The following is a 14,887-nucleotide window of genomic DNA, read 5'->3' on the forward strand; positions in this document are numbered from 1 at the left end:
GTCCATATGCATCGCAGGCACTCATTGATGTTTCTTAATGATGAGGAGAGAATTACTGGCAATGGTGAGAACAGCAGGCCTTCAGGTGTGGTCACATGCCGTCTTTACTTATTGTTATCACGTGTCCATATATATAACCTTCTGGCAGCAGGAGTAGCCAGGATCAGAACCATGGTAAATACCTTCTTTGTCCTTTATGGTAGAGAAAGTATAGAAATTTAGAATCAAAAAGGAGCTCTTAAGAGAGTATTTAAATTAGTCCTTCTGGCAGGTAGGTTAATATTTTCCTTTTTATAGGTGAGATAGGTAAGATTAGCCTGAAGTTTACTTTTCTATGACCAAGTGAACTTGAGATATAAAATGTGTCAGACCAGGCAAGGGAAACAAAAGAAAAAATAAACAAATGGGACTACATCAAACTAAAAAGTTCCTGCACAGCAAAGGAAACCATCAACAAAACGAAAAGACAACCTAACAATTGGGAGAAGATGTTTGCAAAGCATATATTGGATAAGGGGTTAATATCCAAAATATACAAAGAACTCATGTGTCTCAACAACAAAAAAAAACAATAACCCATTTGAAAAATGGGCAAAAGATCTGAATAGAGATTTCTCCAAAGAAGATATACAGATGGCCAACAGGTACATGAAAACATGTTCAACATCATTAACTATCAGGGAAATGCAAATCAAAACTACAATGAGATATCACCTCACTCCGGTCAGAATGGCTATAATTAACAAGACAAATGACAGGTGTTGGAGAGGATGTGGGGAGGAGGGAACCGTAGTACACTGCTGGTGGGAGTGCAAACTGATGCCGCCACTATGGAAAACGGTATGGAGTTTCCTCAGAAAATTAAGAATAGATCTACCATATGATCCAGCTATTCCACTGCTGGGTATTTATCCAAAGAACTTGAAAACACACATGCATAAAGATACTTGCACCCCTATGTTCTTCACAGCATTATTCACAATAGCCAAGACTTGGAAGCAACCTAGGTGCCCATGAAGGGACGAATGGATAAAGAAGATGTGATATATATATACACAATGGAATACTACTCAGCCATAAGAAAGGATGAAATCCGGCCATTTGTGACAACATGGATGGACCTTGAGGGTATTATGCTAAAATGAAATAAGTCAGAGGGAGAAAGTCAAATACCATATGATCTCACTCATAAGTAGAAGATAAAAACAACAACAAACAAACACATAGCAACAGAGATTGGATTGATGGTTACCAGAGGGGAAGGGCGGAGAGGAAGGGAAAAGGGATGATTAGGCACATATGTGGTGATGGATTATAATTAGTTTTCGGGTGGTGAACATGATGTAATCTACACAGAATTTGAAATATATTATGATGTATATCAGAAAGTTATAGTCCAATGTTACTGCTATAAAAACAAAAATTAAAATTAAACCCCAAAACCAAAAAACAATGTGTTAGAATCTTCGTATGTTCATAATGGTTAGAATCTGAAGTCTTTGGAATAAAGTTTTGGGGACAGTTATCTCCCTTTGTGATATAACTGAGATTGTCTTTTTATTTCTGTGTTGATGTTCTTGTTGAGGTTCTTTGGTTGCAAGGAACTAACTCAAGTAAAAAGTGGAGGTTTATTGAAAATATATAGAGGCATCGAATAGAACCCAATAGCTTAAAGTATGGCCAGATCCTGTGGCAACTAGAAGCGCCTCCCTCCATCTCTTAGTAGCTGTGTGGTGTGCTTTGTTTGTTTCACTCTGTGTGTTGACTTTATTTATTTGGGTTCTTCATCTAGCTTTGACCTACCATGTTTCAGGCTTAATATGACTTTCCAGCTCCAGATCTCACCACTGGTTGACTATGCAATGTTTTATTTATTTATAATTTATACTTCATATTATTTTATATATATATTTTATATATATATTATATATTTATGTATATATAATTTATATTATTAATTGCTTATTTAAGGGCCAAATAGATAAACCTATTTCCTTTCAAACTAAGTTAATAATAATCATTAGCAGTTTGTCACCTTATTAGCATTGGTGTTAGCAAATAAGTCATCTCAATGTAAATAGTGTCTATATGTGACAGGATGGCTGTCTTTTCCTCTGCAGGGGGAAAGGAGATTCCCCAGAGGCCCGAGCATTGGCCAAACAGGTGGCCACGGCCCTGCAGAACTTGCAGACCAAAACCAACAGGGCTGTGGCCAACAGCAGACCTGCCAAAGCAGCTGTCCACCTTGAGGGCAAGATTGAGCAAGCACAGCGGTGGATAGATAATCCCACAGTGGATGACCGGGGAGTTGGTAAGGTCGTCAGTGCAGTCAACCTTCATTAAACTGGTCTCAGTGAAAATAAGTAAGTTGTTGATAGAGATCCTATATCATCTATAATTAGGCACAGAAGGATTTTCTTCACCTACTAGTGAGTAAGTCATTCTGTAATATGACTTCATTTCCAAATGCAGCCAATAAGATTCCTGTGATTTAATTAAGAAGTATTAGCAAATAAATGATTTTGCTGTGGGCAAATAGAAAAGTCCTCAGGTTGGAACTGAAACTTTGAACTAATTATTTCCAGTCTATGTATATGTCTATTCTATAGTATTTCTTTTATTATAGTCCTTAGAAAGTTCCCAGGTAAACATAATTTTTAGAAAGACACAACTACCAAGGTTACTGTTCAGTTGTGAGAGCTCCTGCATCACAGTCACCTGTATAGTTGATAACCTGAAGTTTTGATTTTTGGGAAATTTTAGGAATGAATCTATAAGAATTTAGGTCATATTATGATAGCAAACCTGCTGAAGCAGAAAGATCTCTTTACTTCATTTGCTGTATTCATTGGATAAAAAGATAATTTTTTAAATTGGTGATTCCCAGTGTTGGGGAATTAAGCTAACATATAATTTACTGGTGGAGGAATAAATTGGTACAAACTTTTTGAATGTTAATTTCATATAATATGTCAAGAGCTTTAAAAATGTTCATACCCATTGAATCAGCAATTTGACTTATAGGAATTTATTCTAAGAAATAATTAGAGATGTTTCTAAGGAGTTACATACAAGAGTGTATATAAACAGTATAAATGTTTAGTAATAAGCAAATGGCCAAATAATTGTGGTTAATATGATAAAATATTACATAAATTTTAGATAATTATTATTTTTTTTTTTTAAGATTTTATTTTTTCCTTTTTCTCCCCAAAGCCCCCCGGTACATAGTTGTGTATTCTTCGTTGTGGGTTCCTCTAGTTGTGGCATGTGGGACGCTGCCTCAGCGTGGTCTGATGAGCAGTGCCATGTCCGCGCCCAGGATTCGAACCGACGAAACACTGGGCCGCCTGCAGCGGAGCGCGTGAACTTAACCACTCGGCCACGGGGCCAGCCCCATTAGATAATTATTTTTGAAGAATATTTAATGATGTGGAAAAATGCTTGCATTAAATTAAAAGAAACAAGGAATAAAAGTTAATGTATAGTATAATCCCAATTTTGTATGTGTGTATAGGACTTGCAAGGCATTGAAAAAGACTGGAAGGAAATGTTCAAATGTGCCAATCTCTGGGTGAAAGGACTATGGGTGGTTTATCTACTTTTATTTATACTTTTCTGTATGTCTCACATTTTTTTCTATTGTCAGGGTAAAAAAACCCACTAAGTGTTACTGTTAAAAAAAAAAAAAAACAACTTACCAGAATGGCACTGTAGGTACCTTCTCCAGGTCTTTGTGAGTTTCAGTGTTTTCTTCTTGGTCCAGGTCAGGCTGCCATCCGGGGGCTTGTGGCCGAAGGGCATCGTCTGGCTAATGTCATGATGGGGCCTTATCGCCAAGATCTTCTTGCAAAGTGTGACCGAGTGGACCAGCTGACGGCCCAGCTGGCTGACCTGGCTGCCAGAGGGGAAGGGGAGAGTCCTCAGGCGAGAGCACTTGCATCTCAGCTCCAAGACTCTTTAAAGGTAAAACTCAGGAGTACATATCATTACATTTCTTATGCTTACTGTTATTGAAAAACTAGGGAGGGAGAGAGTTTTTTAAAATATATCATTTCCTGAGTCTAGGGAAAGTGAAAAGAGTGTGACCAAGGATATAAGGAAATCCACAGCTTATTAGGAAAAAGCTCACCAGTGACAGCAACTAAAGTTATATTTCCCATGTTTCACTCAGTGAAGAGCTATTTTGAATTTGCTCCATCCACCTATCACCTGTACTTTTTATTTAATCAATATTTTTCTTAAAATGGACTCTTTTTTTAAACTTAAATAAATTTATTTAAAAGAAAACCTTCTAGTAATCCTGAAACCATGAGCTTGGTGACCTAGTTATATTTTTTCTAATATTCTTTATAAGAAACATGTAATTATTAAAATAAAAACATTTGTCTTTTTAACACCTAAAAACCACCTCAAGTATCACCAGCCAGTAAATGCCACCCACCTTGAGAAACAGTGAGAGGCGATTGAAACTTCTTTTTTTTTGAGGAAGATTAGCCCTGAGCTAACATCTGCTGCCAATCCTCCTCTTTTTGCTGAGGAAGACTGGCCCTGAGCTGACATCCATGCCCATCTTCCTCTACTTTCTATGTGGGACGCCTACCACAGCATGGCTTGCTAAGCAATGCCATGTCCGCACCCAGGATCCAAACCGGCGAAGCCCAGGCCGTTGAAGCGGAACATGCAAACTTAACCGCTGTGCCACCGGGCTGGCCCCGTGACTTCTTTGTATAAATCCAGAAAACAGATTGGACTAAGTGTGATAACTATGAAAAGGATGTTTTTCGGGACTTCTTTAGACCTAGTTAAGAATTGGATACATATATGTTATCAGTTTTTCTATAAACTTAACTGAAAAAACATGTATCAAAAAAATTCCCATTCTTGATTTCTTTCCTCCTAATGTAACAAAATGCTTAGAAATTTGGCACTGCACCCACCAAACAATCCTTACAGTTACTGTGGTCATTATCAGGCCCCTCTAGCATTCAGAATGGTGAGGAGCTCCATCTCGTTTCAGAGCTTTCTTTGGGCTCAACCCCATGATTCTCAGTATTGTTTATTGGAGGCCACCAAGAAAAGAAGTAAGATTTCTTGATTGGGTGGAACAATTTCTAGGGAAATGTAGGTCTTGTCTTACCTCTCCTATTAGACTCTAATCGCTTAGAGGGCAGGATTCATATCTTACACCTGTTCCGTGCTAGCTTAGTGCTGTGTACATAGTTGATACTCAATAAATATTTATTGAATGAATGAACGTGTCAGTGAAGTGAGAACACTGTCGGATGTGCTTCTGGAATATTTTTGGAAATTTTTATTTGTAAACAATGTTTTTAAGGATCTGAAAGCCCGGATGCAGGAGGCCATGACTCAGGAGGTGTCAGATGTTTTCAGCGATACCACAACTCCCATCAAGCTGTTGGCAGTTGCGGCCACTGCACCCCCTGATGCACCCAATAGGGAAGAGGTGAATATCTGAGGTCTTCCATTTCTTCTGTTTGCTAGCCATACACACATACACATACATTTATTTATTGATTATTTATTTGTAAAGGTAAAATGTGATTACAGTGTACATCAGGGACAATGGTTGGGAAATTGCAGATGAAAGGTAGAAGAGTGGGAGAGGGAAGGCCCTGCTACCTCTTCTCTTAGACACCAAGTGTATCAGTTAGGAATGTCTTTAGGACATGTCTTTAGTTGCAAGCACCTGACTGTCAGAGATTAAAGCAAATAGATTAGATTCTCATCTGATAACAAGAAATATAGAGAAAGATAGCCTTGGTTCAGCAACTTGACACCATGAAAGCTGGCATCTCTGTGATTTTCTTGGTCTTTTCATCATAGCATGAGATGGCTGTTACAACCCTAGGCCTTATGTTCAAGGCAATAAGAAATAAGGGATGGGTGCATTCCAGTCATAACTATCCCTTTTATTAGGGCACTTTATTCTCAACACAGAAGTCAGGGTGATCCTTTGAAATCATTTGATGTTGTTCATCTACTTAAACCATTCCACTGACTCCTCCCTGACCCAGCATGAAGCCAGAGTCCTTACAATAAACAGTGAGGGCAGTGATGTGCTCATAGCCAAACTCTCCAGGAAAAAAAACCCAAAAAGCAAAAAGCCTTGATTTGTAATGTTTGTTGATTTCCATAATTTAAATATTCCTATCATGGCTGTTTCAATGTGAAGTCACTGAAAGCAGGGTTGGAAAGAGATGGGCACATTTGGCTTGTGTGAGCTGGGTGAGTTGGTACAAGCGGTGGATTTGGTACACCACTGCATCTGGTCCCCCGTCTGCTTCTCTTACCTTGTGTGGTATAACTCTTCCCCTTCCTGCTCCTCTGTCTACATTAACCTCCTTGCATTGTATTCCCAGTATTCCTTGATTATGTTTATATGTTCTAACCTTGGGGCCTTTGTACTTATTGTTCTCTCTGATCTTTCCATAGATAACTATATGTATTTACTCACTTTCTTCAGCTTTCTACTAAAATGTCACTTTTGGGTCACCACCTAAGATAGGAACCCCACCTCCACCCCCACTCCCAGGAATTTCCTAATCTCTATATCCTACTTTTCTCCTCAGCATTTATCAACATTTGATGTATTTACCTTGTTTTTTGTTTGTCTGTCTTCCTCACATTATCATGAAAATTCTTTGTGGGCAGGAACTTTGTTTTGTCATTACTTTATTCCTAATTCTTAGAACAGTGCCTGGCATATGTTGATATGTTGATACTGAATGAATGAAAGTAACAGCTTTCCCAGAAATCCTCCAGGAGACTTTTGTTTATGTCTCATTGGCTAGAGCTTTGTCACATAGTTACCTAAGATGCAAAAGAGTTTAAGGAAGCAAGTATTTGGTTTTCCAGCCTCTATAGTATTGGGAGCAAAGGAGAAGGGGTTGGGTCAGGCAACCAAGACACTGTAGAACTGTGTTATTCTTGTTTGCTTAATGACCCCCGTTTTGTTTCTCTAGCCTAGATTACTGGGCTGTTCAGCTCCTGGTCCCCTTAGGCTGGGGTGATTTGCTATTTTTCGTTCCAGACTTCTTTGAGTTTCAGACTAGTAGATCCTACTATCTACTGGTAATCTCCACCCAGGTGTTTCATAGCTTACCTTAGCATGCGTTAGCCTCCTTCTTGTCTCTTTCTTGGAAATCTATTTGTGAGTCACTATTGACCGTTTCCTTCCCTTCATCTTCCTACACCAATAAATTAAGGCAAGCTAATTTGATTTCACAAATATTTCTTGAATCATTTCCATTTTCCATTCATGTTGCCACAGCTCTAGTTCTGAACCTTGTCCCTTGCTGCCTGTATGACTGCTCAGCTCTGGCTGCTTTTCTTTGAATCTGTCACTTGGCCACAAATAAAATAAAAATAGAGATCTGACCCAGATATTTTCCTGCTTACACCTTTCAGTGGGCCTTCCCTTTCTTACTGAATAAAGCCCGAGCTCTATGATCTGTTTTCTAATACTGTCTCTATATCTGTTTCCCACAAACCCCTGCCTCTCAGTTCATGCCTCAGCAATATCTAATTGCTTATAGTTTCCTGCATACTCTATCCTTTCTCCCTTCCATGTCTTTGTTCTTTCTGTTTCTCTGCCTAATTACCTTCTTTTTCAGCTAATTCCTGTTTGTTCTTTATCCTGTTATCCTATACTTCCTGGATGGGTTAGGTGCCTTTCCTTTTACTCCCATGCTGTCAGTTCTTAGCTGTGTTATTGCACGTAGCACACTCTATTATAAATATCTGCTTATGGACCTTTTATACCCCACTAGGAGTGAACTCCTTGAGATGCAGAAATTACGTCTTATTCATCTTTGTATCTTCAGCACCTACTCCAGGGTCTGGCACATAATAGGTGATCAGTACATTTTGATTGAGTGACGAGAAAAGCAAGCTAAGCAGACGGTTTAATCAGGGGGAGCAGCAGACATGGGCTGGGATCCAGACGATCAACCAAGGTAGGGAAAAGCCCTGTAGATCCAGAGTGTGGGACACCAGCCAAGGAGAGAAACAAGGACTGAGGCCAGGAGACAGGACAGAGATTTAGGCAGAGGTTCTGAGCATTAAATGCACAAACCAGGTAGCTGAATCCAAACCAGAGGCCAGAATAGGGAAGAGACTTGAGTGGGTAAACACAGAACCCTGGCAATGAGATTGGAGCCTGCTGTTGAGCCAGGAGGCCTTTAGAGATCGTCTGCCAGGAGCCAGAACTAGTCTCTAATTGTGGGCAGGTAGACCTTGAGGAGGAGGCAAAGAAGAGGAAGCATTCTGCCAGGCATTTCCTGACATGCTCTGTGTATAGTATAAACCTGAACCAGTGCTGTTTGGTATACTTTGCTATTTTAGGCATCAATTCTAATAATGTTATCCAAACAGATGACAGAGTTTTTGTCAATTCATCTAAGTTAAATCGTCCTTTTCATGGTATGCAACCTTGTATAATATCCTTGTTGAAGGAAAAGTTAACTTTTTAAAAATGTGAGAACTGAATAAATAATTCAGTAGATGGTTTTACATTTGGGGTAGTAAAAGTTAGCCATCCTCACCCTTGTGTCACGCCTGAGTGTGAGCACCAGTTATCGTTTTTTCCATGGAGGTCAGGGCAGAGTTTTACAACATTAATGGTAATGGGATATGTGAAAGATGCTGCCCTGAGGAGACTGGAGCTCTGTTTAGGACTCCATGGATATTCTTGGCTTTTAATACACCCAGCCACCTACACTGGAACCTGGAGTGGGTTTGCTTGTCTTTTTGAAACTAGAGGATAAGCCTTTTGGAAATGGGAATTATTTCCAAAATGTGAAGACTTCACTCCCTATTGCAGACTGCAGAGTGCTGTATGTCCTGTTTGCACTTGGTAAGCACTGGTTGCACTGAAATTCAAGGGTGTGTGTGCACACGTGCACGCAGATGATGCTTATGGCCAAACCTCTGAGGAGATATAGCAAGGGCAACACTTGGTGTTTGATTGTTGTCTTATTGAGGGTTTGATGTCATTTCTAAAGTCTTTGCTTGAGCAGTTGCTGCCTCTGCTTAAAGAGAGACTTTTTGGCTGCTTGAGCCTTTTTATTGAAATAAATTTTCTTTATGTCTTTGTTTTTTCCTCAAGGTATTTGATGAGAGAGCAGCTAATTTTGAAAACCATTCAGGAAGGCTTGGTGCCACAGCAGAGAAGGCAGCTGCTGTTGGAACTGCTAATAAATCAACAGTGGAAGGCATTCAGGCGTCAGTGAAGACGGCCCGAGAACTCACACCCCAGGTTGGGTTTTGCTCACTCTTCATCATTTTAATATTCACCATATAGTATTCAGTAAAGAAGGTTAATTATGGAACAGTTTTTGTACATTTTTGAACATTTACATAAAATGTCATGGAAAAAACACTCATATCCATAGTGTCAAAATCATTTTTATATTGTTTGAAGTTTTTTACAATGATTATAGATTAATTTTCAAAGTAGAAAAAACTAGTAAAGCACCTCCCCCCCCACACACACACACAACACACATAAGGGAAATATTTGGATAATCTTGAGAGGTTAGTTTATTTTGATTTTAGAGCTTATGCCTTTCCCCATATCTCTTTGAGGGAACTTTTAAAAAATTCCGTTGTGTCCATAACTTATTTTCTTTTTTCTACTTAATTATATAACCAAGATAGAGCTAGTATACTAGAAGAGTGAGAACAAAAGAAAACAATTTGGACAGGAATTAAAGTTCAGTAAATGATAGGTGTTTCTAAAAATACCAGTTCAACATCGTTTGGTGTGATGTTTGTGCATTTTTAATTCTAATCAAAATATACAAAATGCATTATTTTTTCATTCATGTATTCAGCAGATATATACTGAGTACCTATAATGCATTAGGAACTGTGCTAGGTTTTATAGATTTGTGATACTGGCTTTGGTGGGGACTTGCAGGAGAGACAGGGAAATAAGCACGTCTCTAATTGTTCAACTTTTGGCCACATGACATATTAATAAGTCAGATTCTCTTGAAAAATCATAGTTTTAAAAAAACTGTATAATATGAACATGTCTAAAGTTTCTTTAGAAACTTCCATAAAACATGGAACGTAAACGTAAAACATAGGATTTCTATATAAAACTCAGATTCCTAAAAAAAAGGAAACAGAAAACTAGATTTAAAACACCATTTGTACGAAGAGTAAGGACTTTGGAGACAGATCTGGACCTGAATCCTCTGTGACTTTGAGTTTCTTCATCTGTAAAATGGAGATAATTCCTTCCTAATGGATTGTTTTGAGGATTAAGAGGATGCTTGTTCAGCCTGTAACTTACCAAATACTTGATAAATGTTAGTTCCTTCCCCAAGTGCTCTAACTGACTGGGTGGGAGCTCACTTAAATTTTCTGAGCCTTGGTTTTGCATCTGTAGAGAAATTACCTATCCTGTCTCTCTCATAAGGTTGTTGTAAGGATTCAGTAAGATAATGGATGTGAGAGCACTTTGTTAACTGTAGACAGTTATTTGTTATAAATATTCCTATCAATTTTAAGTAATTTTTGGTATCTTTCTTCATGGTGCTTTTTAAAATGGAAGAGTTGACATCAAGGGCTTAAATATATGTCAATTTTGTGTATGTCCTAAAGTATTAAGTGAACACTCATTTACTTTGTTACTTTATTACCTTCTTAAAATCAGGCTGTGACTGTAAAATGTTTTGTGAGGGCCTATTCTGGGGTGCTGTTTATGAGACCAAACCTAATGTGTTCAGTCTGAAAAGAGACTTGCTGGTTTTTGGCTTTACAGTGCCATCTATAGGTAAAGAAGGGGAATCGTAACTGAAAGTTTGTGTTTGAGTGGGAGGGTGCTCTGGTGTTTAAAGGGTTGTTTTGTCGTTGCCAGGTCGTCTCAGCTGCTCGCATCTTACTTAGGAATCCTGGAAATCAAGCTGCTTATGAACATTTTGAGACCATGAAGAACCAGTGGATTGATAATGTTGAAAAAATGACAGGTAGAGCTGTGCGCAAAGTTCTTATTGTCTAACCTATGAGAAATAAGTTCTGAGAAACTCAAGCTGGACGGATTATGTTACTCAGCTGTAACTGGATAAAGGGATGGTCATGTGCTTGACAGTGTACTTGGCCCTGACTAGGGCTACTGAGCAGCAGCGGTTTCTCATTCGAGCCTTGCAACTTTGTCCGAAGAGAGACTCTTTGAGTCTCTTTTGTTTTAATACTGTCCTCCTGCTGTGATGTTTATTGTTACAGCTCCTATCTCCCCTTTGAATAGTGTCTTTGCTCAGTCTGAGCCAGAGTTTGGTTTCAGAGGCTGAGAGGCGGTGTTTGTGGATACACTAAGTGTCCCTGTCATTTTCAGTGGATTCACATTTCAAGGAACTACAATAGCTACCATTTAACACAACTTGTCTCAGAGTTTCCTCCAACTTATCAACTACATAGTTTTTTTAAAAAAGGAGAAACCAACCACCAACAAACCTGTGTCTGTGCAATTGAAGTGGCAGCTCTGAATCATCTTCCTTCTCTATGGAGGGAGGGATAGGAGACGAGGGAAGAAAAGAGGGATGCATGCTCTTCTGCTTCCCTGCAGAACCTGCTGTGACAGAGATCCACAGCAGCCAGAGATGAAAGTGGAGCTCCTGAGGTGTCTGAAGAGAGGTAACAGAAACAAGAAACAGGCTGTTAGGGTTACTGGAATCCTCCGCGTGGCTCATCTTGGGCAATACAAGCTGCCAACAAGCAACAGATGGCTGGGGAGTGAGACAAGAAGGGAGAAAAAATTATTAACAGATAAGGTGGTGATGATGCGGTGAAGGTTTCGGACGTAATTTTTGTTTCCTCCTGATGTCGTTACATTTCTGGTTGTCTGTGGTAGATACGAGAAGACCAGTGACCAAAGTTGGTATAAATGCTCTGAGTCTCTCTGGCCTCCTAGGCTACATCTGCACTTTTTTTTAACTATGGTATTCACCTGGAAGCTTTTGATTGTGTAAGAAGGGCTTTGAGCTGAATGAGAGAATTCTGGATCTTGTACTTTCACATGAGAAACTTGAGTGGACAACGGGCTTTTGGAATCTCTGTTCTTCTAAAATAGAAACTAAATTCTATTTCTGTTCTCCTGACAGGGCTGGTGGACGAAGCCATTGATACCAAATCTTTGTTGGATGCTTCCGAAGAAGCAATTAAAAAAGATCTGGACAAGTGTAAAGTAGCCATGGCCAATATTCAGCCTCAGATGCTGGTCGCTGGGGCAACCAGCATTGCCCGTCGGGCCAACCGGATCCTGCTGGTGGCTAAGAGGGAGGTGGAGAACTCTGAGGATCCCAAGTTCCGTGAGGCTGTGAAAGCTGCCTCTGATGAGTTGAGCAAAACTATCTCCCCAATGGTAATGGATGCAAAGGCTGTGGCTGGAAACATTTCTGATCCTGGTAAGCAATGCCTGGTGTGGTTCACCTCAGCTGGGAAGTTAACTCAGGAAGTTGACAGGGTGGGGAGAAAATATGCACCCCACGACCACCACATACAAAATCTGGGAGCAAAAACTACAGACACTTAGTTTGAGAATGCTAGATTAATCTTTTTCTGTCCAAAAGATATTGAACAGAATATTTTCTGCATCATTGGCAGGGTTGTAAGTTACTCTGGACCAACTTCTCTGCACTTTCTTAATGTTGTCTGACTAAATAGCTCCGGCCCTGTTTAGTCATTATTTTGGAAATTTCTCAAAAGATATATGATAAACAGTTTACCAACTGTTTAGCTTATGTAACGAGCGTTACTTTTCTTAATATGCTTTTTCTCTGGAAAACATTTTCCGCTTCTGTCAAATCTGGAGGGCTTAAGTTGACCTGTCATCTCCTAGGTGATTATCCTGGTCCTATACCAAAGAATCTGGGTTTTCTTTAGCTGAATTTTGATCGTATTTTCAGTACTACTCAAGATATTACCAATCCTTTGGTTCGAAACATCTGAATGCTTCCTGTTCTGAGCATCCAATGTTTGTAGCCTCGTCTATGAGTAGAGTCCAGTTATCGTGAAAGAGTAGGAAGGAGGGGCTGCCGTATTCATCCCTAGCCCAGGCAGAATCTTTCTAGTATCTTTAATCCACCTTCACTAAGGACAAGCTCAGTTTCCTAACTGGAGTCTCTAATAGCTTGAGTAGATTCCTGAATTCCAGGTGACTGGACAGTAGCAGCAGCTCAACATAGGGGTTAATAAGCTGAATGCCAGGTGAAGCAAAGGGGTAGGGAGAAAGTTGAGAAGTACTCTAGGGACTGTGCCCAATCTGAAACTGACATTGCCCTGTTCTGAGTTGAGGCTTATCTCTTGACTGCTTCATCATGAGAGATGATGAGCACCACCTGAGCCCAAAGTTTTCACACCCAGGAATGTCCTGAATTCTTATTAGTTGTATAGGCAAGAAGGCCCCCTGAGCACTATAGGGCACAGCTGGTTTGTGACACTTCTGACTCTTTGTAGGCCTCAGGGCATCTGCCTTACTCTTACTCATTGCCTGTGATGCTTACTGGAAGCTTCATACCCAGCTTTTGTTAATGGAAACCAGTTCTTCTGCTGGACAGACAGTGCTCCAAGGGCACTGACCTGCCCAGCCAAAAGTGAGGGTGTCTTGTGTTTAGGCCTGCAAAAGAGCTTCCTGGACTCAGGATATAGGATCCTGGGAGCTGTTGCCAAGGTCAGAGAAGCCTTCCAACCTCAGGAGCCTGACTTCCCGCCTCCTCCACCAGACCTTGAGCAGCTCCGCGTAAGTAAATTCAGAGAGATGGGGAGAATTGAGCAGCAGGGTGCTGGGACTGTGGCAAGAGAAGAGGTAGACTGTTCTGGAGCCTCAATCACTGTGTGGCTTTGTTTAGCTTTTACTTGAAGCTTAGTTGGAGGTGCAACTTGACTTTCATTCCTAAATCTAGTGGAGTCCCAACCCAGTGCTTATGCATGTGGTATGCTGGGTAGGTGGGGTCTGTGGTGTTGGCCTACTCTGATGGGGAGTGATAGGAGCACTGGAGCTGGCTTTGGTAAGTGTGGATGTGTTGAGTGATGAGTTAGTGGGCAAGTTAGTGAGGAGTGGGAAAATAAACTGCTCAGCTTATTATGTGGTGAGGAGATTCCATGTGTTCCCAGTTGATGATGGCAAAACTGAGGTGGTTAGACTCTTGTGTATATTCTTCTTTCCTTTACTTGATTTTTTTGGTAATAAAAGTAATACAATCCTTTTTTTTAAAAGAAAAGCTTACTTTTTCCCAACTGTAATTTAAAATCTTTTGATGCCCCCCAAAGTACCATGAATTTATTCTTTCATAGGTAAATGGTTTAGGGGGAGGTTAGCTGGGCAATATCTTGCATATACAAGTCCTAGAATCAGAAATAGCGATTAGGGCCCAGCCCCGTGGCTGAGTGGTTAAGTTCGCATGCTATGCTTCGGCAGCCCAGGGTTTCGCTGGTTCGGATCCTGGGCATGGAAATGGCACTGCTCATCAGGCCATGCTGAGGCGGCATCCCACATGCCGCAACTAGAAGGACCCACAACTAAAATATATACAACTACGTACTGGGGGGATTTGGGGATAAAAAGCAGAAAAAAACCCCAAAAGATTGGCAACAATTGTTAGCTCAGGTGCCAATCTTTAAAAAAAAAGAAATAATGATTATTTTTAGACATTTACTCTAACTAACAGCACTGGAAATAGCTTGACCTTGGGAATAGTTTATCAAGGCAATGATATGATTTACTCTTCTTGATTTACTTTCTCATATTTAATGTCAGTAAAAGATGTAAGTTTCTAAGTTGGTTGAGGACAAAATTGGATCATTGTGCCCCTGGTTAAGGAATAGTGCTCCCCTAGCTTCCAGTGCTTGATTCTTTCCA

The 14,887-nt window shown here is 40.0% G+C and overlaps 1 protein-coding gene across 2 annotated transcripts in view; it reads left to right on the forward strand.

The window, feature by feature from the left end:
- VCL (vinculin) overlaps nucleotides 1–14,887 on the forward strand; it is a 96,889-nt gene that overhangs the window by 70,690 nt on the left and 11,312 nt on the right. For both annotated transcript variants that reach the window (XM_014733027.3, XM_014733025.3), the window contains exons 11-17: nucleotides 2,121–2,311; nucleotides 3,767–3,966; nucleotides 5,339–5,467; nucleotides 9,131–9,280; nucleotides 10,892–11,000; nucleotides 12,132–12,434; nucleotides 13,644–13,768. In XM_014733027.3, the coding sequence (XP_014588513.3) occupies nucleotides 2,121–2,311; nucleotides 3,767–3,966; nucleotides 5,339–5,467; nucleotides 9,131–9,280; nucleotides 10,892–11,000; nucleotides 12,132–12,434; nucleotides 13,644–13,768 (1,207 nt within the window). The remainder of the gene's footprint in view (nucleotides 1–2,120; nucleotides 2,312–3,766; nucleotides 3,967–5,338; nucleotides 5,468–9,130; nucleotides 9,281–10,891; nucleotides 11,001–12,131; nucleotides 12,435–13,643; nucleotides 13,769–14,887) is intronic.

This window comes from Equus caballus, chromosome 1, assembly GCF_041296265.1.
Source record: "Equus caballus isolate H_3958 breed thoroughbred chromosome 1, TB-T2T, whole genome shotgun sequence".
NCBI classification, from domain to species: domain Eukaryota; kingdom Metazoa; phylum Chordata; class Mammalia; order Perissodactyla; family Equidae; genus Equus; species Equus caballus.